This window comes from Mustela nivalis (assembly GCF_964662115.1).
Source record: "Mustela nivalis genome assembly, chromosome: 18".
Lineage (NCBI taxonomy): Eukaryota > Metazoa > Chordata > Mammalia > Carnivora > Mustelidae > Mustela > Mustela nivalis.
Window position 1 is genome coordinate 29,386,524 of NC_139037.1, and position 25,646 is coordinate 29,412,169.

General features: G+C 38.6%; 1 protein-coding gene across 2 annotated transcripts in view; it reads left to right on the top strand.

Annotated features, from left to right (window-relative positions):
* Positions 1-25,646, top strand: part of RPGRIP1L (RPGRIP1 like) — a 123,316-nt gene that overhangs the window by 88,584 nt on the left and 9,086 nt on the right. Inside the window, exons 26-29 of one of the 2 annotated variants that reach the window (XM_082712123.1) lie at positions 2,797-2,930; positions 5,110-5,238; positions 9,482-9,526; positions 14,558-14,668. In XM_082712123.1, the coding sequence (XP_082568249.1) occupies positions 2,797-2,930; positions 5,110-5,238; positions 9,482-9,526; positions 14,558-14,601 (352 nt within the window). In that variant the 3' untranslated portion in view covers positions 14,602-14,668. Of the gene's footprint in view, positions 1-2,796; positions 2,931-5,109; positions 8,115-9,481; positions 9,527-14,557; positions 14,669-25,646 lie in introns of those variants that run through there. The other variant, XM_082712124.1, reaches the window with a different exon arrangement.

Consider the following 25,646-nt stretch of genomic DNA (forward strand, 5'->3'; position numbering starts at 1 on the left):
CAGTAAGTGCTAAGAGAAAGATTAAACAGGTTGCTCACATAGAAAGTAACAGTGACAGCGAGTCTAAGGAGAGGACAGTAAGCTGGATTGTGAGGGGACGAGAGGACCCAGTCCGATCATGAACTGCACAAAGAAGATCTTCGCTGGCAGAGGGAACCAAGGGCCTGCAGGAAGACAGAGGTCTCTGTCTAGGACCCAGCAAGGGAGGTCAGCAAGGAGAGAGTTCTGCAGGAGGGAGAAGGGGAGGCAAGAGCATCTCCTGAGGTCCTTCCAGTCCCACCTCCCTGCGGGTATATGACATCTACACCGGCTGTCTGCCCCGATCCTCCAAGTAGCCTGGAAGCCTCTTCAGGACACAGAACAAGCAAGATATCCGCCTCTTTGTTTGGCAGGCGTACAGGTGAAACACAACATCTTATGTGCTGTTGAGCCGAAGCCAAATTGTAGCTTTCAGATTATTTGAGCATACATTCTTCCCTTTTTTGCTTAACTTCATAATTTCTTAATTTCATATTTGACATCTCATTTTGCTCTCCATAGAATTTGAAGCTAGGAGTACCGAATATTGGTTTCTAATCCTTTCCTTGGCATTTAGAAGGGCTCCCCCCCCCTTTTGTCTCAGAATTCTCATATATTCAGTGGAGATAATGGAATGCGTTTGTAAAGTGATAGAGATGTGATCCTTAAATGTGACACGTTATAGGAGGAGAACACTTAACAATATTAGTACAATCTGCCTAGCCTCTATCTTTTCTGTAAGTCTTGTGGATGTAAAATGTGCATCAGATATCACTTGTAATTCCTACTCTTCCAAGCATATTCATTTTAGGACAATTACTTTCATTGCCATTCTTCTTGTTTAACTGACTGATACAGTCATTGTATAATTTGGCAATCAGAGTTTTCAGTTGAAACAAGTCTTCCCCATGTCTTCTTTTTCTTTTCTGTTAGAAATGTAGACGCTTAAGCAGCTCTACCTAGATTAAAAATCATAGTAATAAAAGAGCAAACATTTCCTCGATGTTTCCATGTCCCAGGCACTGTTTATATGTATCATCTCATTTGATCCCCAAAAGAGCCCTTCGTGGTCTACAGATAAGAACAGAGAGGTTTAGGGGCTGAGCCTGGGTGGCTCAGTCAGTTAAGCAACTGCCTTCGGCTCAGGTCATGATCCCAGAGTCCTGAAATCGAGTCCCACATTGGGCTCCCTGCTCGGCAGGGAGCCTGCTTCTTCCTCTGGCCTCTCCCCTCTCATGCTCTCTCTTTCCCATTCTCACGTTCTCTCTCAAATAAATAAATAAAATCTTAAAAAAAATAAAAAAGAACAGAGAAGCTTAGTAATGTGTCTAACATTATACAGCTAGTAGTGGGATAGCTAAATTTGAACTCACAATGGATTCCCTTTAACCATTCCATCTTAATCCCTTTGCTTAATGCATCATGTAATATAGTCATCCACTTACAAATCAGGATCTGTATTCTTCACGATTATTGTGTGAGTAAGTGTTGCCTGTGGTTTCAGGGGAAGGGATTTCTATTTTCTGGTTGGTTTTTTTTTTTTAAGATTTTATTTCATTTTTTCATCAGAGAGAGAGAGCACAAGCAGGGGGAGTGGCAGACAGAAAGAGAAGCAGGCTCTCCGCTGAGCAGGGAGCCCGATGCGGGGCTTGGTCCCAGAACCCTGGGATCATGACCTGAGCCAAAAGCAGACACTTAATTAACCAGCTGAGCCACCCAGGCATCCTGGGATTTCTATTTTCTAATCAAAGTTTATTGCTGGCTGAAAACAGGGTCTCAGTAAAGGAATGAAATGTCAAATGCTTACTTTCAGCAAATTAGTTAAAAATACCTTCATGTTTACCTGTAAGTATTTGGAAAGGATTTTATTTGCACATATTTATCAAGGCATGATTTCTCCGAGACTTAGATTTTCATCTCAAAATGTGATCTAAGAAACAAGTTTCTTGTTTGGTTTCTGATTTGGGATAGCTACATTTTGAAAATGGTTAAAATGGTAGTTTACAAGTATCCATGGTTTAAGCTCCCTTGCCAAGACATATCAAAAGAGTACTTAACTGTAAATTCCTGTCATTTGGTCAATCCAAGTGTGTTTGGCCTCAGCACAAGCCACTAATTCAGATCAGTTCCATCAGAACCCTACAATTATGTCTAAAAGTAAAATAAAATTTGGATGCTAGGATTGTAAGTTAAAAGATTGCTGAAGTAGTACAAACATTCCATGTAGCTGTTGGGCAGAGCGACAGTATTTATCTAATGTGACTCAGAATGTTACTGGGGAGCATGGTCCCTGCATTCCAGAGAATGCAGAGAGTTAATAAATTGCTTGGTAGCCACTCTGAAGTTGTACATTTCTACACTCTGAAGTAGAAAATGTTGCATTTCTTTTGAAAATGGTGCCCTGATCTCCACAGTCTTTATTCACTTGATCCTTTTAGCCTTAAAAGTCAATGTGTCACAATACAATCAGATAGTGTGTATTAGAACATCTGGTTCTTCTCTTTGCCTAGTAATTTTCTCAGATTCTAGAGTTAAATGTTAATCGGCACTCAGAAAAGTGGATTTATGTTCATTTGAAGGCTCGGCGTGCTATAATAATTCTAGTAGTTCATGCAATAACTTATCTAACCTCATGTAATTTGCTTTTTATTGGAATAATTGGAAACTTCGAGATTTCATACTTAGTGATAAAACCCCATTTGGGAGTTGTGTTTCATGATGATTTTTTCCTCACTTTGTGGGGATTTTCTGTTTTTTTTTTTTTCTTCCCTTCTTCAGTGTCCGCTTCACCGTGGTCAGTGACCCTCCAGAGGATGAACAGGATCTGGAGTGTGAGGACATTGGCATTGCTAACATTGATCTCGCTGACATGTTTCAGGAAGGGAGAGACATCATCGAGCAAAATATCGATGGTATGAGTGAAAGTATTGCTCAATTTGTACAACAAATGCTGAAATCCAAATTCTTTATTAAAACCTTCTTTTTTGCTGGCTACAGGGACGTTGAGTCCCACATTGGTTGACTCCTTTGTAACTCCAGCTTTTTTTTTTTTTTTAAAGCCAGAAGCTTTTCACTCCCTCCCTCCCTTGCCCTCTCCCTCTGCCTTCCTTTCAATCAACAGAAATTTTAAAATAATTAATTGCACTTCACAAGGAATTATTCATTTTGTTAGTATTGGGGATGAGTGTGTGACAAAAATGTGGCCATTGGATTTTTTTTTTTTTTAATGCTGTTTATGGAAGCTTCATGCTGTCAAGCCTTATTTCAGCCAAGGCATGTTATTCTGAGTCATCATTATGGTGTCTTTTGTAAGGCTTCTCTTTAATTCAGTGCTACAATCCAGTGATACAGCCACTGCAAATGACTCCGAGTCGTAATGGTCACTTACTTCCTAGCAGGATGCAGAGAGGAGAAAAGGATTCCCGACAAAATGTACTCTCCTGGGTTGTTGCCTCAAAGGCATGAGTCCCATCACGGCTTAGTTTCTACCCTCCAGATTCTCATCAAACATACTTGGAACATGCTCAAGGAATTGTGCTTTATGAATCAGCCATTTAACAGTCATAATGAGGGAGCACCTGGGTGGCTCAGTGGGTTAAATCCTCTGCCTTCGGCTCAGGTCATGATCCCAGGGTCCTGGGATCAAGCCCACATCAGGCTCTCTGCTAGTGGGGAGCCTGCTTCCTCCTCTCTCTCTGCCTGCCTCTCTGCCTACTTGTGATCTCTGTCTGTTAAGTAAATAAATAAAATCTTAAAAAAAAAAAAACAAAACAGTCCTAATAAGGATAGCCAGGGCTGTACACAGTAAATGGACAAATGAGGCTGAGTCCTAGTCACATTTGCCAAGTGAGCAAAGCATCTCCCGTAGACTGTACACGGCTGATTTCCTCAGCTGTTCATGCATCCAGTGAACAGTTATGTGAGCATGTGAGCACCTCTTAAGTGCCAGACGCTGTTCCCCCACAGTTCAGCTGCGGTTCCCGTGTCAAGCTCTCTGTCCTGTATATGTGCCACCTACTCACAGGTCAGCATCAAGCCAGATGATTAACCAAACTGGAAACCTATCCTGGGAAATCTTTCTAAACTACCCATATCTAGCTACGTGACAGTTTGTCACAACTTGGGCACAGAAAAAGATGAGAGGATTAAAATATTAACCTAAACCCTCTGAAAGACAACCAGAACCAAGAAAGCCTGAGAAAAGCAATGAAAAGTGATCTAGGCTTTATGTTCTTCAGCTTTTCTCCTGTTCGTTCTGGTTAGCAGCCCATCTTCCCATTCTGAGAATCCATGTGTGGCCACACTAATCTGTCCCAGACAGCTCCTGTGGCCGTGTTTTGAAGGAGAGTCAAAAAAATTAAACACTCGGGTGTCAGGTCAGGATTTTAATGCTGTGTTCGGTGCCAGACAGAGCAGTGAAGAAGAGGTGTAAGGAAACTCGGGATCAAGCTGGGGAACCCCTGGTGCCCAATGACCTCCCTGCCTGCTCAGGTCTCCACCCAAGTCATTGTATACCCAGTTATGTTTCAAGATTTCCTTAAAAAAAAAATTGGGGAGTTGTCGTATCTTATCCCTTCTAGACTTTATTTCTTCTAACTGAGAAATTCTAAGCCTGTGTGGGACTCGTCATCCTACAGCCTTGCCACGAGATCAGCTTTAGGAGCAAGCAGGAGTCTTAAATCCACAGGCAGTAAGTATTCGCACACGTGATAGACCTGAAATGTGTATCTTCCTACATGTAGGACAGGCTTTAATTTACAGATTTTTTTTTAAGATTTTATTTATTTATTTGACAGAGATCACAAGTAGGCAGAGAGACAGGAAGTGAGTGGAGGGAAGCAGGCTCCCACTGAGCAGAGAGCCCAATGTGGGGCTCCATCCCAGGACCCTGAGACCATGACCTGAGCTGCAGGCAGAGGCTTTAACCCACTGAGCCACCCAGGTGCCCCTAATTTACAGATTTCTGAGGTGCCAGTGAACTTTGGACTTTTAAAGAGCCGTCTTCGTGTTTGCAATTCCCATTTCAGGTAGTCTATCTAAAGAAAAATATGTTGAATGACAGTAACACTTTTTGGCCATTTCTCTCCCTAGTCTTCGATGCACGGGGAGGTGGTGGACCTATCGGCAAGCTCAGGGTAACCATCAAAGCACTCCATGCCCTCCGATCCGTCTACGAGCAACACAGAGACGACTTGGAGGCTGAAAGAAGCCGTTCCAGAGGCATGTCCTGCTCCTGAGTAAACGCTCACGTGAAAGCTCTGAAAGGAGGTTTCTCTAATTACTCCGGTGTATATAATCTAGAATTCATGGGACGCAGGGAGGGGGAGCCCTGGGTTTGTGGTGGTCAAGTTTTGTATCCTTTTCCATCTGTTTATTTTTCTATTCCCTCCTTCCCACGACTGCCACCCCTCAGGACTTCAGTTCTCCACCATGGGCAGTACCTCCTCAATAATTTATACCTACATGATAGCATGAGAAAGCCCATTTGCATTTTCAACACTTTCGTATGAAGAACCGACATGCTAGTCCCATTTTTATTTTTAATAAGCAAAAAGGATAAATCTTAGAAAACCTATGAAAAGAAATACTTTTATGTTATCCCTAATCGTCCCACTAAATGGAATGCCTGTGATTAGCCTCATTAAGAGTTTTATACTGTGAAGATTTTATTAGAAGCAATATATGAAAATTACTTGGATTAATGTGTTAATCTTCCTCTTTAAAATGCTAATATCCATTTTATGCACATTAAAGCTCAGTATGCATTTTCTTTGATGCATGCAGTTTCTATCAATTAAATATAAAGAATGAAACTTGGCACCAACTTATTAAATTACTGCAAGTTCTTGGTTTTCTTTCCTAAAAATCACACTTCTTCCCATTTGTATGATTTTTATGGATCTGTAATGGTGATATGGGATCCAGGGATGTGTGTGTATAAAGAGGGGGGATAGACAGGTACATGTATGTATATACATGAAATTCATGTTTTGAAAACTTAGCTTATGATACAGAAAGAAATTATTAAAAGTATGACTCAAATTCTGATATGCTTAGTTAGACCTGAAAGGAATATCTTTTTTTATCGTTTTTAAAATTTACATCAAGCTTGTACAATGGTGGGGTGTATCTGGATAACCAGATCCTCGAAAAGCAGCTCAGAAAGTTAATTTTCTAGCTTTTACCCAATCTCACTGAAGGATTTAATTGATATTTTTAATGGAGCTGTGAATCAATGCTGCAAAGGAATTGTCTCTGGAGGTCTAGGATATAATGCATTTCATTTTTTAATTTACTTTTTTATTTGTCATTTTCTTCAAAGGATTTTTATAGGCTGTGGGTTTTCACTGTTTGCAAACAGGCTATGTTCCTTCTTAAGCATATGTAAAGTATTCAGGGAGATAAGTAATTTATTAAAATCTACCTAATTTGCCGTGATATATTAAATCTCTGCTTCAGTGATCACAGACCATTTCATTTAGAGAATTAGGCATTCCCTCTTTGTGTGATTAAAGCTCTGGAAAATGAGTTCTTTGCTCCTATTTGTGAACATTCAAAGCCTGCTAATGGCAAGAAGATGGAATAGATTATGAGACAATTCATTACAGTTCAACAGAAAAAAAAAAGCAGCTATAATGCAAAAATGCAAGTATGAATATCTGCATATAGTTTGAACCATCTGTGCTCTAATGGCTTCAATAATGACTCTCGTCTTTAGGAGGCTTTGAAATGACATCCGTACAATATTAATTTGTTGATGTACATTGTGGGACCAGTAGAGTACGATCTGACCACAGAAATCTATAAATTCTGTCTCTACCATTGGGCCTCCCTGTCTGGGGCCCGCCATCTCCAAGAAGAATCTTGCTCTCATCAAACTCTGCAAATCTTCATAATAACTCATTCCTCTGGAACCTTCTAGAGACCACAAACATCTGCAGACTAAACCTCTCCAATCCTAGTAAACAGCCACATGTTTGTTGTCACTTCAGCTGGCTCTGAGCTCATCTTTTTGGCCTCGCTTTCTAGCTTTCTTTGGCTTCATGCAGTTACGGTGTCATTAAGGACCATAATATTCCCTGCAGTAATTTAAAACAGCCGAATTATACCCTGGGGTTAACTGAGTGGTTTTGAGACATTTATTGTGGTATTCTCCCAGGAGGTTTGTATTATTGTTTTAAAACGTTACATCCCAAACTAAATACTCTTTCTGCAGGGAAAAGAACCGGATTGCACTGACTTCTTATGATCTTTAAGTAGAGAGGGGGAGTTTTTATTAGGGAACTTCTGAGACCTCGTCAGCTGGGTGGAATGTATACCTCAGATATGATTAGAGAACTAGCCATGTTTCTGTCACATTCATGTTTGCCGTAGAGATTATTAAAGATTTCTTTTCTCGTTTTAAAATAATGCACCTTCCAACTATGTAAATTCTTACAAAGCTCATCTTCTTAAGTAATCGGATAGCTGCTGCCATATTTTTTGAAGTGGGGTAAATGGTATTGAAAGCCATCGTATGGATGCTTCAAGTGGGTTTCATAATCTGTTCGAGAAGAGTTTTTTTTGCTGTCTTGTGTTGACCCGAGTTCATTGAAAAAAGCTCACCACCTTTTTGGAATACAGAGCAATGGTTTTCTCTCAGTGCGCCAAGCCTGAACCATTAAGCATGGCAAGCAGGAGAGGGGGCACCCACGGTGGCCTTAGCACACTAATACCCCAGTTGAAGGCAAGATTTTTATGGACTTACAGCTCTTGGTGTAAATGTACACAGTACACTCAGCACTTTTGGGGTCTGTAATGCTTTTAGTTTGGAAATATAAATAGAGATGTGATGTGGTGTGTGGGAGAGTGTATTTTACATGGTTTTTTGCCTACTGTAGTAGAAATGTCAAATTCCCAGCCACTGTCACGAGAAGCAGTTGACAAAAATAAGTTTTATGGTTTACAGTGCGGTTTACATAGAGAACATTTCTCTTCACTCTCGATTTCAACATGTTTTCTAAATTATCATGGTTTATTGCCATTTAAGTTAAATTAGTTTTTTTAAGAATAAATAGAGAATATATTTAATCAAATAAAGAACAGCCACATTGAAATTCTGCTGTTCCTGCCGTTCATTCGTTACCACAAAACACAAATACTTTTTAATGTGTTATGAAGAAGTGTGGGCTCAGAGGTGGTCATGTGACTGGGGGGGGGGTTCTGCGTGCACCCATGTTCCCACAACAAAACATAAATTATTTAAGTAATCTGACATCAAGAGCTGTGACAATGAAAACCACTTCTTACACATGTTCTAACAAGAATCTGATTAACATTTTTGTGGATATGGAAAATAACTTTTTTTAGTCAAGCTGCCACCATTGCTGAATTTGGAATGATTTCCTTATTCACTAGATGGCAAAATGTGAATCATGCGTGTGACCAAATATGAAAATAAAATGCCATCTTTGTGTAGTACAGAACAACCAAGGGAGAGCTCTAGGGATATCACATTATCTAGTGATTGACAATATCAGGATGATAATTTATCCCCAACTATGAGAGTACATTTCAATAAGTCACTCATGCCTGAAGGCCTCTGACTACCTTGACAAAGAAAATCTAAGCCCATGATTTATTATAGATTGGACAACATGCCTAATTAGATCCATGAATGGAAGCAAACAGCTTTACGTCCCCTTTGTTCAGAACAAAAACAACCTCTAGGTCAACCAGAAAGCTAAAAAATATCAAAGATATAGAAACAAGTGTTTTAAAAACTAAAAATACAGAATTAGAAATATCTCTCATCCTAATCTCTTTTATCTTGCAAGATAGATTTTTTGTTGTTGTAGTTCCATTTCGAAGAGCCACCACTGGACTGAACCTGACAGTCTAACCTCCTGGAAAAGTGAGCCCATGTTCCTGGTATTGTTACACCTTCTGTTCTTACCCTCTCATTTTCCACCTAACAGACTTATATCTTTAAACCATGTTTCTCCTTCAGTTTTTCTGAAGTAAAAATCTGGTTCTCTCAGATTGTGGCCTCTTTTCTGTGGTGGACACCCGAAGGCTTCTCTTCTGCCTTTTGCCCCTTCTCACTCTCTGTCGAGATTGACCTCTCTCATTCCTGTAACAGCATCACCCCTCTTGAGTGAACACCACTGGTTTTCTTTGTAAGTCAAATTCGCCATCTTGATCTTCCTCTTTCTGTCATCTGTTCTGTTTATACCTATATTCTCCCATCTGTTTGTCCCCCTACTAATTTTTATGTCAATCAAGGCACATGTTTTTCCTTTCTCATATCTTGGGCTACAACCACTTCTTTAGATACCAGCATTGGTGAGAGCTCCAGTGACATTCCCAAAATGTGCCTTTGTGTGAAGACTTTTCTTAATTTAACATGACAGGAGCACTTTTAGTCAGCCATTATGAAACTGAGCGAACAGCAAGCTAATTTTTGTGTCTTTGCTTTTTGTAGTGAAGCAACAGAGACTGGAACTCAGAAAGCTCTCAGGAATCACTGGTAAGGAACTGAAGCATAAGGACTTGTTTTTTTAAGGAAATGTGTCATTAAAAGCAAACTTTATTTGGCATTAATGTGTTTTGTCCAAATTATACGTGCTATCATTAACAGTAGGAGAAATTGGATAATTTGAAGAAGAAAACAGACTACACATAGCCCAAGATGAGGGAGCCAAGAGAGCAAGACAACCTATAAAATGAGATAGATATCTTCTGTTGACATTGAAGCAAGGTAACAGGCAAAATAGAATGCAAGGTGGAAAACAAAGGACAAAGAAGGACAATTTATACCAGTAAAAGGAACAACAGGTCAAAGATCTAATGAACTTGAACATATGTACACTTAACAGTATAGCCTTGAAGTACATGACGCAACAAGTTGATAGAACTATGGACAAAATATTATGGCCACATCAGTTTTACTAGATTGTAATTGTGATAAAAAAAATTAAGTCTAGAAGATGTGCTTAATATATTTACTAAACTCAAGCAAATATAGAACACACGTGGAACATTTAAAAAAAAAAAAAAACCACAACCATGTATTCAGCCACAAAGGAAGTCTCAATTTCCAAAGAATTGAAATCCTTTAAACTGTTTCACTAAGCAAAATGCAATACAATTAGAAAATAACAAAAAGATAACTAAAAAAATAACACTATCTAAAAGTTAAAAATATGTGTTACTGTTCTGGGTTCTAACAGAACAAGAAATTATCCACTCCTACTATATAACTAGGAGAAGAAAATTCTACAAACTTCATTTTACACTAAATGGGGGAAGTAAACATCAGCCCAGAAGCCCACACCCAGAGGGGGAGTAAGGTAAGGGTTAGACATAAGAGAGTGTGACAGGATTCTAGTGGCACTAGAACACAGATAACATGAACTCAAGTTCCCTTAGTAGGACAAAGGCCATGTTCAGTAGGGAAATGCTGAGAACAGTTCTGAGGTCTAGTGGGTCAGAGTTATTGGCTACTCGAGAAGTGAAATGGGCTCGGAAAGTGAATAGAACCAGAATTAGTAGCCTTGGGAAGACACCTGGAAGAGAATGACACACTTTGAAAGGGGGAGGTATCCTTGGGAGATGTGGCAGTGAAAGAAAGAACCAGCTGACACTATGGGCCCCAGTGGAACAAGATAGTATCATTCGGTGGTATCATTCTCATTAAAAGGAGGCCATTTGTTAAAGAAACTTCACTGCAGCAACAGAAGAGCATACTCTTGAGCTGAGAAAACCTGTAAGCTACCCAAACCTCTTCCCCACCTATATGATTATCCTTCCCGGCCTGTCTAGGAGAATTGAAAACAAATAAGTTTTACTCTAACTATCCCGTATCCATATTACATAAGAAAATAAGGAAACTTTTTGACAGGATAGAGTTCTACCCTAGTAATGATGAGTTGGATAGTTTGGACCAGCATACCTGTTGAGAATAACTAGAAAATCTGACTTGATACACACACACATTATATATGAAGCATTTGAAAACTCAAAATGCCACCAGTGACATGGTCTATAAGGAATCACAGGAGCAAGATCTGGGAACAAAAGGAAGCCCAGAGGTTAAAGCTGATTTGCTTCTAGAGGCATCTGCCAATTTAAAAGCATGGGTGTAAAGCAGGACAGAGTTTTCAACAGACTCTGGGATTTGAAAAACAAAATTTAGAAATTTAGAGTCCACCAAAGATGAGATTTTAAAGCCCCCAGTAAATCCTTCAGGCTCAAATTATCCCTGCATTTTTTATGCACAATGTTTGATACACATTAAAAAATAACTAGGTACATGAGAAGACAAGACCATGTGACTGAAGACTTAGACAACAGACAAGTGAAACTCCTACAAGTAATTCAGAAAATGAAGTCATCATCTTTGAACCTCTTAACAATGTTTAACATGTTCATAGAGTTAGGGGCATCTGGGTGGCTCTGTGTGTTAAGTGTCTGCCTTTGGCTCAGGTCCTGATCCCAGAGTCCTGAAATCAAGCCTCACATGGGGCTCTTTGCTCAATGGTGACTCTGGTTCTCCCTCTCACTCTGTCCCTCCCCCAACTTGTGCTCACTCCCTCTCAAATAGATAAAATCTTTTTTAAAATGTTAATAGACTTAGAGACAGTCTTGACAAATTTGATATAGAATTGGACATTAATTGAAAGATAACAACTGTAAATATTATAAATGAATGTTGACTATAATTACAATAAATGAAATCAAGAATTCACCAGGTGGATCTAACAGCAAATCAGACATAATTGAAAAGTGGCTTACTAGACTGTAAAAAAAAAAAAAAAAAAATTAAAAAAAAAAAAAATGCCCATTCTGGGGCACCTGAGTGGCTCAGTTGACTGTCTGACTCTTGATTTCAGCTCTGATCATGATCTCAAGTCCCACATTGGGCTCCCCATTCAGTATGAAGTCAGCTTGAGATCTCTCTCTTCCTCTGCTTTTGTCCCTCCCCTCTAAATTCCTGTGCGCTCTTCCTTGCTCTCTCTCCCCCCCCCGCCCAAAAAATAAACCTTTTACAAAATGTATCCATTCTGAGGCATGAAAAGTAACAAAAAAGGGGGTTGTATTAAAAGACAGGGGATTGTGTGGAAAGTTATACTACACAATTACACTTCATAACTGAAGACCCAGGAGAAGAAGAAAGGCATTAGAATCAATATTCCAAATTTCCAACATTCCAAATATTCTTTTTCAGAATACATATAAGGCACAATTACAAGAACAATCTCATTCTGTATGCCCAGGCTGGGTAAACCACTTAAGCCACATTCTAGAAAATCTGCTGAAAATAAAAGAAAAAAATAGTCTTGAAAGCAGTCAGAGACATAAGACAACACTAAGACTGAGAACTGACTTAAATGAAATAATGGAAACCTTTAGGAAATAGTGTGAACCCCTTCTTGGGCCCTACCTTACATCCTCCTTCTTCAGCTTTTATTTACAAACAAGGAAGTCAACACCCCAGGGGACTCGACCAATGGGAGACAGGAATTAATGCATAAATAGTCCCCCATCCATCCCTCCAGTGAACAGTCCAGAGGTGCATTCTGTAGGATTTCAGCAGGATCAAGCCCCATCACTCATAGAGGTGATCAGCTTGATAATACAACTTTGCACTGGCTTTTCCATTTTCTATCTCCTAGTCTATCCTCCTCCTTCGGGGATCATTTCCCAAATACAGTTCCCACGTGCAAGTCCTTGCTTCAGACCCTGCTCTTGAGGATCCTGGGATGAGAGTATGTATTAGGAGTGATCCTAGAAAGAAGAACATTTGGATAGGACTCTGAAACTTGGCCACTCACTAATCAGATGGCAAGAAGGATGACATTATTTATGGAAAGTGATGCAGTAACTCCTGGCATGTGATAGACGCTTAACAATGGTGGATTAAGGCAAGTGAAGGGGGAACGTGAGATATGAGGTTATCAGCTGCCTACATTTCTGAACTTACATTATACTTCCATCTTTTTAAAGTTGAAGAAAAACTTCAGATGGAAAACCCCAGAAGGAATCAAGAAAACCAGCCCTGATGCAAAAGAAAATATAATACTTGATTCCAACATAAACTACTTGTAATTAAACAAGCATTTACAGATGGGGGGAGAAAACATGGATCAAGAATTTAAAAACTCAAAATAGAAACTGACAAACTGGAACTAATGGGAACTGACATTAGGAAAGAAAAGAAAAATTAACCTTGAGATGGCTAAATTATAAGGTACTTAAGAAAAAATAAATATGAGTGAAAACCAACAATAGAACATAATGGGTAGAAATGAAAGGACCCAAGAATATGAAATGAAAGAGGCAAAAAGAACCTGTGAGAAAATTATAAATATAATAGACGAATATATGTATAGTTAGAGATCCTGAAGAGAAAACAGTGAAATAGGACAAACTTACAATACTGCAATTTATAGGAAACTCAGTAGTGGTCAAATAGTTTCACCAAGAACTCAAAGTGTCAACCAAGGAATTTTTTTTATCCAACTCAGACATTCTTTCAAATATGAAGGCTATTGAAAAACAATTTTTACTATGGTAAAATTCACATAATGTGAAACTATTTTATTTTTTATTTATTTTTTATTTTTTAAGATTTTATTTATTTGTCAGAGAGAGAGCGCGAGCAAAAGTGAGCACAGGCAGACAGAGTGGAAGGCAGAGTCAGAGGGAGAAGCAGGCTCCCTGCGGAGCAAGGAGCCCGATGTGGGACTCAATCCCAGGACGCTGGGATCATGACCTGAGCCGAAGGCAGCTGCTTAACCAACTGAGCCACCCAGGCGTCCCTGTGAAACTATTTTAAAGGGAACAATTGAGTGTCATTTAGTACATTCACAGTACTGCTCTATCTAGTTCTAAAACACTTCATCACTCCAAAAGAAAACCCAGTATACATACAGCATTTACACCCTGTCACTCCTCTCTCCAGCCCTTGGCAACCACCCATCTTCTTTCTGTTCCAAAGGATTTGCCTATTTGGTATATGTAATATAAATGGAATCATACAGTATGTGACCTGTGTCTGCCTTCTTTCATATAGCATACTGTTTCCCCAGATTCATCCACACTGTAGCATCCAGTACTTCGTTCCCATTTATGGCTGAATAATACTCCATTGAATGGATAACCAAATTTGTTTATCCACTCACCCACTGATGGACGTTTGGGTTGTTTTCTACCTTCAGACTACTTTGAGTAGTGCTGCTCTGAATCTTTTGATACAAGGATTTGTCTGAATACCTGTTTCAACTCTTTTGGGTGTATATCTAGAAGTCAGTCATTGGATAATTCTACGTTTAACTTCTTGAGGATCTACCAAATTGTTTTCTATAAGAACCGAATGATCTTACATTCATACTAGCGATGTGCAATGGTTCCAATTTCCTCACTTCCCAGCAACATGTGTTGTTTTCCTTGTTCCATTTTAATAGCCATTGTTGTGAGTGTGAAGCGGTATCTCATTATGGTTTTGATTTGTGTTTCCCTAATGATGTTGATCATCTTTTCATGTGCTTGTTTATAGAGGAAGAAATTAAGACAAGCAAGAATTTGGGGAGCTCTTCATGAGGAATCTACTCAAAGACCACCTTCATCCAATTAAGAAGTGAATGAAAAAACTGTTAGAAGGACTGTGGTAAGCACTGATTATATTTAACTACAGATCTTAGAACAGCCAGAGATGGAGAAAAGGTAGAAGAATAGTATGTAGGTGTTATGTGCTCTGATAACATAATTTCTTAATGATAGGAAAAGGGGGAAAATGGGAAAGTAGAATAAATTCATTGATTTCAGATAGATTATAGGTAAGGACCAAAGACACCATTTCACACAGACAAACCAAATAGTAGAAGCCTAAATAAAGAGAACATGGGCATTATATAAATATATTATTGGAAAGATAGCTACTAAAACAAAAGCACAAATTGTTTTAATCACCAACATGTTTTTTATTAAAAAGCAAAGAAAACAGACCAGAGAATGGAAAGCACATGGTAAAAATGCAGAGTAAATACAACATTAAATAATCACACAGGATTAAGACCAAGTGTTTAAGTTGTAACAATAAACATGAATGGCTTTAACAAACTTAGGAAAAGAAAACTGCTTTCAGATTGTCTTGTGAGGCAAAGTCCAACTCCCCACTGTAAGAGATACTTCCAAAACAAAGTGCAATAAAATTAAAAGGATGGGCAAAACTTTACCAGACAAATGCATCTAAAGAAAGCAGGGATTATGAACTTGACATCTGACAAGATGAAATTTGTGGAGGAGGGAAAAGAGCTTAATGAGACAAAAGGACACTTTTATAATACTAAAGGCCATACTTCACAGTGAAGATATAAATGTATCCACAAGTGCATCAAATAACACAGCAGCAACCTTTCTAAAGCATAAATACAGGAGATAAGGAGAGAAATACATGAAAATTAATTAGAAAAGACCACAGATATACTCTCAGTTCAACACAGGGGCAAATTGGAAAAGAAAAGAAATTATGTAAATATACACACACATACGTATATATAACCTAAACAACATAATCCCAAGATAGATATTATGAATACATATTGAACCCTTCACCCTTATGAAAGAGAATACGTCTTCTTTTCAAATACATGTGGGACATTCATAAAAATTGAACAAACTTCAATAAATTCTTTCAAATAAAAATAATGTAAACCAACAACATTGTCTTATCACAATGTAATAAAATGGAAAAATAAAATCAAAAGGCACAAGTTCATTTCCATCTGGAAATAAAATGTTATTGATTCCTTAGTCAATGGAGAAATATAAATTAAAATTGAACAGTTTCTTTAAAAAAGATATGAAAACCCTATATTATCAGAATCTTTGAGATACAGGCAAAGCAAAGAAAATGCATAGATTAAATATAAGAATGAAAATAAAAGCATAACAATAAGTGAATTAAATATCTATCTTAAGAGTTAAAGAAGAAACAAAAAGCAAACCTAATAAAAGTAGAGAGAAGGAAATGATAAAAATAAAAGCCTAAGGAATTGAGTTAAAAGCCAAATAGTAGAATTAACAAATAAAATACTTCTGTGAAAGAATCAACAAAATGGACCTAATCATTGTAAAAGAGAGAAAGCACAAGTACAAATGAAATAGGACAATGGGAGATCGACTACTGAAAAAACTTATTTTAAAATATCATGTGTCTTAATTGTGTAATTCTTTGAAAATACATTGAAAACCTAAATGAAATGGATAATTTTATGAAAAATACAGCTTATCAAAATTGACCCTGGTAAAGAAAGAAAGCTTAAAATATCAATTTCCACAGAAGAAATAAAATGTTAAAAGTGCTAATTCCAGGGGCACCTGGGTGGCCCAGTTGGTTAAGCTTCAGACTCTTGGTTTCAGCTCAGGTCGAGATCTCAGAGACGATCGAGTCCCACCTTGGGCTCCATGCTTTGTGTGCAGTCTGCTTGGGATGCGCTCTCTTTCTCCCTCTGCTCCTCCCACTCGTGTTCTCTCTCCCTCTCTCTCAAATAGATAAATAAATCTTTTTTTAAAGTGCTATATCCAGGGGTGCCTGGGTGGCTCAGTGGGTTAAGCCTCTGCCTTCGGCTCAGGTCGTGATCTCGGGGTCCCGGGATCGAGCCCTGCATCAGGCTCTCTGCTCAGCGGGGAGTCTGCTTCCCCCTCTCTCTGCCTGCCTCTCTGCCTACTTGTGATCTCTGTCTGTCAAATAAATAAATAAAATCTTTAAAAATTAAAAAAAATAATAATAAAGTGCTAATTCCAAAAAGCATCAGGCTCAGAAGGTTTTACAAGGGAGCTCTAATAACCTTCAAAGACTGAATAATTTTAATGGCTTCACAGTGTTCCAGAGATATAAAAAGAAGAAAAACTTCTGAAATCTTTTAAGGAACTGGATATATTATTGATCTGTAGACCAAATAAACACTACACATACACACACGCAAAAATCCTGAGTAAATCTTAACAAATAGACTAGAACACCAAATTACAAATATAACAAGTCATGATCAAGAGGGGCTTATTACTGGAATGCTATACGACTCACAAGTTCTAAAAATACAGACCACACCTAGAAGAATTTGACACCACAAAGGTGGCATACCAAGTTAGCAGAGGGAAGTAGACTACTTGACAATGGAGTCAGAATCACTAAAAATGGGGACGCCTGGGTGGCTCAGTTGGTTGGGCAGCTGCCTTCAGCTCAGGTCATGCTCCCAGCGTCCTGGGATCGAGTCCCGCATCCGGCTCCTTGCTCCGCAGGGAGCCTGCTTCTCCCTCTGACTCTGCCTTCCACTCTGTCTGCCTGTGCTTGCTCTCGCTCTCTCTGACAAATAAATAAATAAAATCTTTAAAAAAAAAAAAGAATCACTAAAAATGCACCTAAAAAATTTAATTGGATCCCTACTCATTCCTTAAAGCAAAATAAATTCTATAAATATTTACATGTAAAGAAATGAAACCATAAATGCACTAGAAATAAATATTTTTACCACTTCACAAAACCCAGAAGCTATAAAAGAATATAGTACATAAATGTGTATACTTTATATATAAATTTATAAAATATTTGTATATCTATATATTTATTTTATATTTATATAATTTAATAATAATTTTATTATTTATATATTTATATTTACATATCTATCTGTAAATATATAAATTTGACTAGATCCAAACGTAAAATTTTCTTCATAGAAAAAAAACCCCAACCAGGCGCCTGGGTGGCTCAGTGGGTTAAGACACTGCCTTCGGCTCAGGTCATGATCTCAGGGTCCTGGGATCGAGTCCCGCATCGGGTTCTCTGCTCAGCAGGGAGCCTGCTTCCTCCTCTCTCTCTCTGCCTGCCTCTCTGCCTACTTGTAATCTCTCTCTGTCAAATAAATAAATAAAATCTTTAAAAAAAAAAAAAAAAGAAAGAAAAAAAACCCCAACCATAATATCAAAGGAGCAATGAAAAACTTGGGAAAATACTTGCTAAAAATGAGCCAAACAGTTAATTCCCTTACTAGAACTCCTGAAGAAAACAATAAGAAAGAGACCAAAGCCCATAGAAAAGCTGGTAAAGGATATGAACAATTTACAGAAAGTTCAAATGACTTCATGAATGAATATAACATTAACTTTATTGCATGTGTTGTTATTCGATGTGGAAAAGATGCTTAGTGTGCTCACAATAACAAAAATGTGCATTACAACCACAATGCAATTTAATTTTTCAACTACCAGATTGACAAGATCAAAAATGTAACACATGGTGCTATTGGGGCTCTGGGAAACAGACACATTCACCTATTGTTAGTGGGAGGATAAATTCCCACCAACACTGTGGAGATCAGTTTGGCAATTCCATCAAAATAAAAAGAACATCTCTCCTTTAATCCAAGAATTCCACCTCTAGGATTTTATCCCATTTTATCCCAAATATGTACTCACAAATATGGGGAATGATGTACAGACAAGATTATTTATTTCATCATTGTTTGGAAAGGCAAAAATTAGAAATAAATTGAAAAATTGGAAATAAATTGGAAAATTGGAATTAAATTGGAAAAAAATTGGAGAGAAACCACCTACCCACTAACATTCATTCTCCATTCCCTACTGCCCCACACCTAGCTCCAAGTAACCACTAATCTACTCTCTGTCTCTGTGGGTTCATCTATTCTACACATCTCACATAAACATGATCATGCAATATTATATTTTTTGAAACTGGCTTCTTTTCATTTAGCATCAATGTTTCAAAGTTTATCTACATTGTAGCATGTATCAGGATTATTTTATTTTATTTTTGCTGAGTAATATTCCAATTGTATGACTGTACCACATTTTGTTCATTCATCAGTGAAAGGCATTTAGGTGGTTGTTGGTTTTTTTTCCACTCTGGGGCTAAATAATCCTGCTGTGAATATTTACATACAGGTTGTTTGTGCGGATATGTGCTTTCATTACCCTTGGGTATATACCTAGGAGTGAAATTTCTAGCATATAGTAACTCTCTGTTTAACTTTTTGAGGAATTTCTAGTGTTTCTAGTGTTTGAAAGTGACCACATATTTTGAATTTTGAACCAGTGCTCACTTTGGCAGTGCATACACTAAAATTGAACTTTGAACCATGTACCAGTATTACCTATCCATGACAATTAATAAGATTTTTTTTTTGAGATTTTATTTATTTATTTGACAGAGATCACAAGTAGGCAGAGAGGCAGGCAGAGAGAGAGAGAAGAGGAAGCAGGCTCCCTGCTGAGCAGACAGCCCAATGAGGGGCTCAATCCCAGGACCCCAGGACCATGACCCGAGCCGAAAGCAGAGGCTTCAACCCACTGAGCCACCCAGGTGCCCTTAAGATATTTTTTAAATAGTAAATTAGAACTATACCCATTGAGTTGAAGAAATTTCTGCTATGTATTATGAAGGATATAAAGCAAGAATCCATAAACTAAGAGAAGTATCTATGATTGCACTTTTGTAAATTGAAGACCAAAAAATGTGGGTGTGTTTGCATATGGAACTTGTATCAGTTATAAATGCTTTTGAATGTCAGATAACAATCAACCAGATTAGCAGTGGTTTAAACAAAGGAGTTTGTTTTTCTTCCATGAGATGTAGTGTGAATATAGACAGTTTCTGGCTTGTTTCAGCAGTTCCACAGGGCTCTGGAAGACCGGACCCTTCTTATATTTCTATCCCACCATCTTTTTCACTGCATGGCCAGAAGACGCCTATGGCACCTACAGGCATCATATGTGCATTCTAGGCAGGCAGAGGGCAAGGGGCAAAGACTCTTCTGAATGAATCATCCAAAGTTTTCCTGGAAGCCCCACCCATAGCTAATATCTCCTTGGCCAGAGCTGGGTCATGTGGCCACCTCTAGCTGCAGGGTAGGCTGGCAAATATGGAGAAAGGATTATCATTATTGGCTTGGACCAATCATGACATATAGCCAGGATTAAGCACACTGCATTGTAAATAAAGTCAAGATTCCACAAGCAAAAAAAAAAAATGGGACCCTGTAGGACACTCTGTACATACAAATGAAAGACGACTATATGAGCGAGGAGAAGAATGTAGAAGGATGCCCATGGGAGTGCTGACAATGCTTTGGAAGGGGTTGCAGGAGAAGACAAAGCAGAGGGGTGGGAATAAAATATGATGCATTAATCCAAACAAGCAAGGACTCAGAAACTAAGCCCAGACTCCAAGACACATTCTAACCTACATTGGGTAGAACAAGGCCAATGAAAAACACTGGTTTGGAGTTATTATCAGTTTCTTAAAAAGGAGGAACTAGAGACTTGGAGACTGATGTCAGCAACCCACTGAATGTCTTTGGGTTTATACTGATATGATGATCCAGAGTAAATGGAACAGAGTTTTCAAACTTAAAAAAATTCAGTTAGGAATTAAAAGAGGACACTTTGGAACTCCAAAACCATCTTGCAGGAATACAGAGGAGAAAACTCTTAGCATATACACAGAAAAAAAAGCCTTAAAAGGAGGGAGCCACAAACAATGAAATAAATCTTGGAATGAAGTATTTTAACACAGGGAACATATAACAGTATCACATGTTTTCTCAATGGCTCGATATCCTCCAACGTCTCTTGCTCAGCATTCCCAAGTCTAATCATTGTGTTTTCTCCCCAAACTGACAGTGACAGAACCAGAGACTCTAAATCAATTTGGGATATTAGAACCAAAGCAGATGAGGTACATTTTGGAGGCCTGTGGGTCCCTTCTCCTGTCCTCTCTGCCACATCTCAAATTCCAGCTGTGGCTTCCGTGGCCAGTTCTATGACAGCGTCAACTGTCTTCACTCTAACAGTGTCTTACCCCAGGGATGTAATGTGTTTTTTGTCCTCTGATCTGCAACTTCTCCAGAAAGAAGGAAGAGTTTACTTAGCCTGTAGACATGCTACAGCAATTTTTTGCATAATAGTATGGTACATTTGGAATCAGGCCCAAGAGTCCTGTCCAGACAGCATTAATGCCCCAAAATAGGGGGTTCTTGGGTGGCTCAGTACATTAATTGTACTGAGAACACCATTAATGCCCCAAAATAGGGGGCTCTTGGGTGGCTCAGTACATTAAGCATTTGCCTTAGGCTTGGTCATGATCCTGGGGTCCTGAGATAGAGTCCCAAGTCGGGCTCCAGTCCCACATCCTCTCCCTGTCCTCCTAGCTTGTGCTCTTGCTCGCTATCTCTGTCTCTCTCTCTCTCTCTCAAATAAATAAATAAAATCTTTAAAAAAAAAAAAAAAGACCCCAAAATAGATGGTTTAAACGTCATCACTTGACTGGGTTACACCAGCGCCTCTTCCTAAACTCACACATATGGTCTCATGAGACAGGTCAGGTGTCCACTACAACTGGAGATCAGAGGAAGTAGAAAAGTCTCTAGATTGCTTTATGGATTATTAGGCCCAATTTGCTGATGTGAGCGGAAAACAGATTTTGCTGCCTCTCTACAATCTCACTTAGAGATGGCCAACAAGGATGGGAATGGAGGTTATGCATGGGCCCAATATGATGGACTCCCTCCCATCAAGACTGGTTCTAACTACTGCACTGTTGAATTCTCAGCTTGCCAGCAGCACAGACTAACACCGAGCCCTCAGAACAGTACCACCCCTCAAGGAGACCAGCGAGCCATTGATGGCAACTTGATACATTGGACTCTTGCTTTGGAGGAGGCAGTAATTTGTTCTTACTGCAGTTGATACCTTCTTTGGGTATGTTTGCCCTTCATGTCCACAATGCCCCTACCAATATTTCCATCAGAAAGAGAACAAAGTTTGAGCTACCAAATGACATCCCACACAACATTGCCTCCGATCAAGGGACCCCTCTTATGGAAGAGAAGATAGGACTGCTTCAACCAAATATTGCTCTGCCCAGAGGTAGCTATCCTATTAGAATAATGGAATGTCCTCTTATGGGCGCAGCTGAAGAGCCTGCTCAGAAGCAGCTGAGCAACTTGAAATGCTATCTTCCAGGATGCAATTTACATACGGAGTCTACAGCTGATAGGGCGCCTTGTGCCCAGTAGGGAAACTATGTGGATCCAGAAACCAAAAGGTAGAAGTAGGAATGCCTCTTCACCTCCACTCCTGCTAATTTGTGGAATATGTGCTTCCCATCCCTGCCATTTTAGATTCAGTGGGGTCCTGGGTCCTAAGATGGGAACCATTTCACCTAAGACAACATAGTAAGAGTCCCACAGAAGCCACAGTTTGTGCATCATCATTTTGGGCTCCTCACACCCATGGACTAATAGGCAAGGAAAAAATAGTCATTATAATAGGTGGTGGGTTAATGATGGCTCAAAACTGCCCCCATCAAGAGCTGGGATCCATTTTTTCTCCTCCTTGGATCTGGGCTATGCCTGTAACTACATTGATCAAAAGAATTATAGTGGAAGAGATTCTGTGTCAGTCCCCAATATCCTCTTTAAGAAGTCCCTTGTTGCCTTTGAGCTCTTCTTCAGTTATCTATCCATTTGAGATCATTGGCTGATAAACACCCAGTCTATCTCTTAGACCAGGAATGCCAATATCTTTCCCCTGAGCTCTCCCTGATACATATTTCACTGGAGTCCAGCTCCTTGCAGTGTGATTGTCTTGTTACTATCATTGCCATTTCTTGCCATAGTATAGCAACTCTCTTATACCATGATTAACAAATTCTGATATTTAACATGAATGTGGAGTTATAGTCATTAGCATCTGGAAACAGAGAAGGAAGGCCTTCTTCCATGGAGCACCATTTCCAGCTTCCCAGGGAATGAAAAAAAACACCTGTGTTGATAATACTTGGCTTTGAGTTCATGCAAGATGTCAGGAACAGCAGCTTGGGAAGTGGCTGCTGCCTGCTAATCTCAAATCAGGATTGACATACACAGCCTGGTCTATTTCTACTGAAGATATTTCATTTGATATAGCTACACTGATAAAGTAATTGTGAATGTGTATTTTTTCATATTACATGTGGGAATGATTTGCATGGACGAATCCTTAAATGGCAAATAAAACATCATCATCAAGCTCTAGTCAATACCATATAATTGCTTTTATGGCAATTAACATCCCACCTTGGGTTAGGCTTGTTATTGTCACTGTTTTTGCTATTAAAATCAGTGACCCCCAAATCAAAGGCATAATCCATGAAAGAAATAATTGAGAAGCTGGACTTCATTAAAATTGAAACTTCTGCTCTGCAAAAGACATGTCAAGAGAAGAAGAAGACTGGGAGAAGATATTTGCAAAAGAAATGTCTGAAAAAGGACTGTTGTGCAAAATATAAAAGAACTCAAAACTCAACCATAAGGAAACAAACAACCTAATTTTAAAAATGGGCCAAGGATCTGGACACCTCATCAAAGAAATATACATATGGAAGATAAGCAAATGAAAAGATGCTTAACATATGTTATTAGAGAATTAAATATTAAAACAACAATGACATGCCACTACATACCTTATAGAATGGCCAAAATCTGGAAAATTTGTAAGAATTGACAAGATTCACAAGAATGTAGCACAAGAGTCACTCTCAAACATTCCCGGTAGAAAAGCAAAATGGTATGGCCACTTTGTTTTTGTTTTTGTTTTAAGATTTTTATTTATCTATTTGACAGAGAGAGCACATGCAGGGGGAGTGAGAGAGGGAGAAACAAGCTCTCCACTAAGCAGGGAGCCTGATGTAGGGTTTGATCCCAGGACCCGAAGATCATGACCTGAGCCGAAGGCCAATGCTTAACTGACTGAGCCACCCAGGTGCCCCAATATGGTCACTTTGCAGGACAGTTTGGCAGTTTCTTACAAAGTTAAACATATTCTTATGGAACAATCTGGCAACCATCCTCCTTGATATTCACCCTAATGAGTTGGAACTTATGTCTACACAAAAACCTGCATATAGACAATTATAGCAGCTTTATTTATAAATGCCAAAACCTGGAACAACAAAGATATCCTTCAGTATGTGGATGGGTAAATAAAGTGTGGTACATTCAGACAACAGAATATTATTATTCAGCATGAAAGCCATGAGAAGACACAAAAGAAACTTCGATGCATATTACTAGGTAACAGAAGCCTATCTGAAAAGACTATGTGCTGTGTGAGTCCAGTTATATGACATTCTACAAAGAAAAAAACTAGAGAGTATGAAAAAGCTCAGCGGTTGCCAGGGTTAGGAGGAGGGAGGGAGGAATAGGTGTAACATAAAGGATAGTTGAGGCAGTGAAAGTATTCCGTATGGTGCTTATAATACATGTTATTATACATTGTCTAAACCTATAGAATGTCCAACACCAAGAGTGAACCCTAATATAAACTATGGACTTTGAATGATAATAATATGTTAATGTAAGTTTACCAGTTGTAACAAACATCCCACTCCAGTACAGGATGTAGATTGTGGGGAATCGTGTGCATATAAGGGAGTGGGTATTGGGGGAAGGCAAGAGATTTATGTACTCTCTGTACCTTCCACCCAATTTTGTTATGAACCTCAAACTGCTCTAAAAAAATTACAGTCTTTTTTTAAAAAACTGCAGAAGAGACTTACATTTTCACATTTCTGCTTTTTTTTGAAGCCCTGGAGCTGTTTAGATATTAAGTTCTTTCATATAAGATTCTTTGGTGACAGTAGAAAAATATAGCCTCAAATTATATGAAAAGAGAGACAGCTAAGTCTGCTGAACAAGGTTGATTGGTTCTGCTAGTAACCGACAGCATGTCCGTAATTAAACCAACTTCCTTGGATCTTTTACCTTAACCTGATGTGAGCATATTGAATTAGATAGTTCTAAAATCACCTGCATCTTGAAATTGTGATTCTTTTATTTCCGTTTTCTATTTTTTATTTCCACATACAGATAGTGTGGTTTCACGCTGGACTCAATTATTTTAGAGAGAACTTAACTTTGGAAGTCAAGCAGTTACTTGTATTGAGTAAATAAGAGGAAAGATGTTGCAGGATTAGAGACTTGCATTAAAATACACACACACACACACAAACACAAACACACACTGACCCAGGAGATAGGACCCAGCAAACTTGGCAGTACTCCATCCTTCACAGAGGAAAGATCCAGAGCTGATGGGACATCCATTGTGATTCACACAGAGAGGTTCTCCCCAGTATGGGAAGAACTGAATGATTCAGTATGGATATTCTGAAGGGACATGGCTGTAACAGAAGACACATGGAGAAGATACTTATGAAATGGAATGAAAAAGATCTGTGAACACTTAACAGATTTTATAGTCTTTTTTTTTTAGATTTTATAGTCTTAAAAGGTAAACAGAGGATTATACTTTGAAAAGATTTAAATACTTGATAAACTTTAACCCAGATTCATCAAGAACAAAAGAGAGATGCCTCAAATAAATAAAATTAGAAATGAAGGAGGAGAAATAACAGTGAAAACCACAGAAATACAAAGATTATAAGAGAATACCATAAGAAATTACATGTCAAAAATTGGACAACCTGGAAGAAATGGATAAATTCCTAAAAACATATAACCTTCCAAAACTGAATCAAGAAGAAAAGAAAATTTGAACAGACTGATTACTAGAATTGAAAT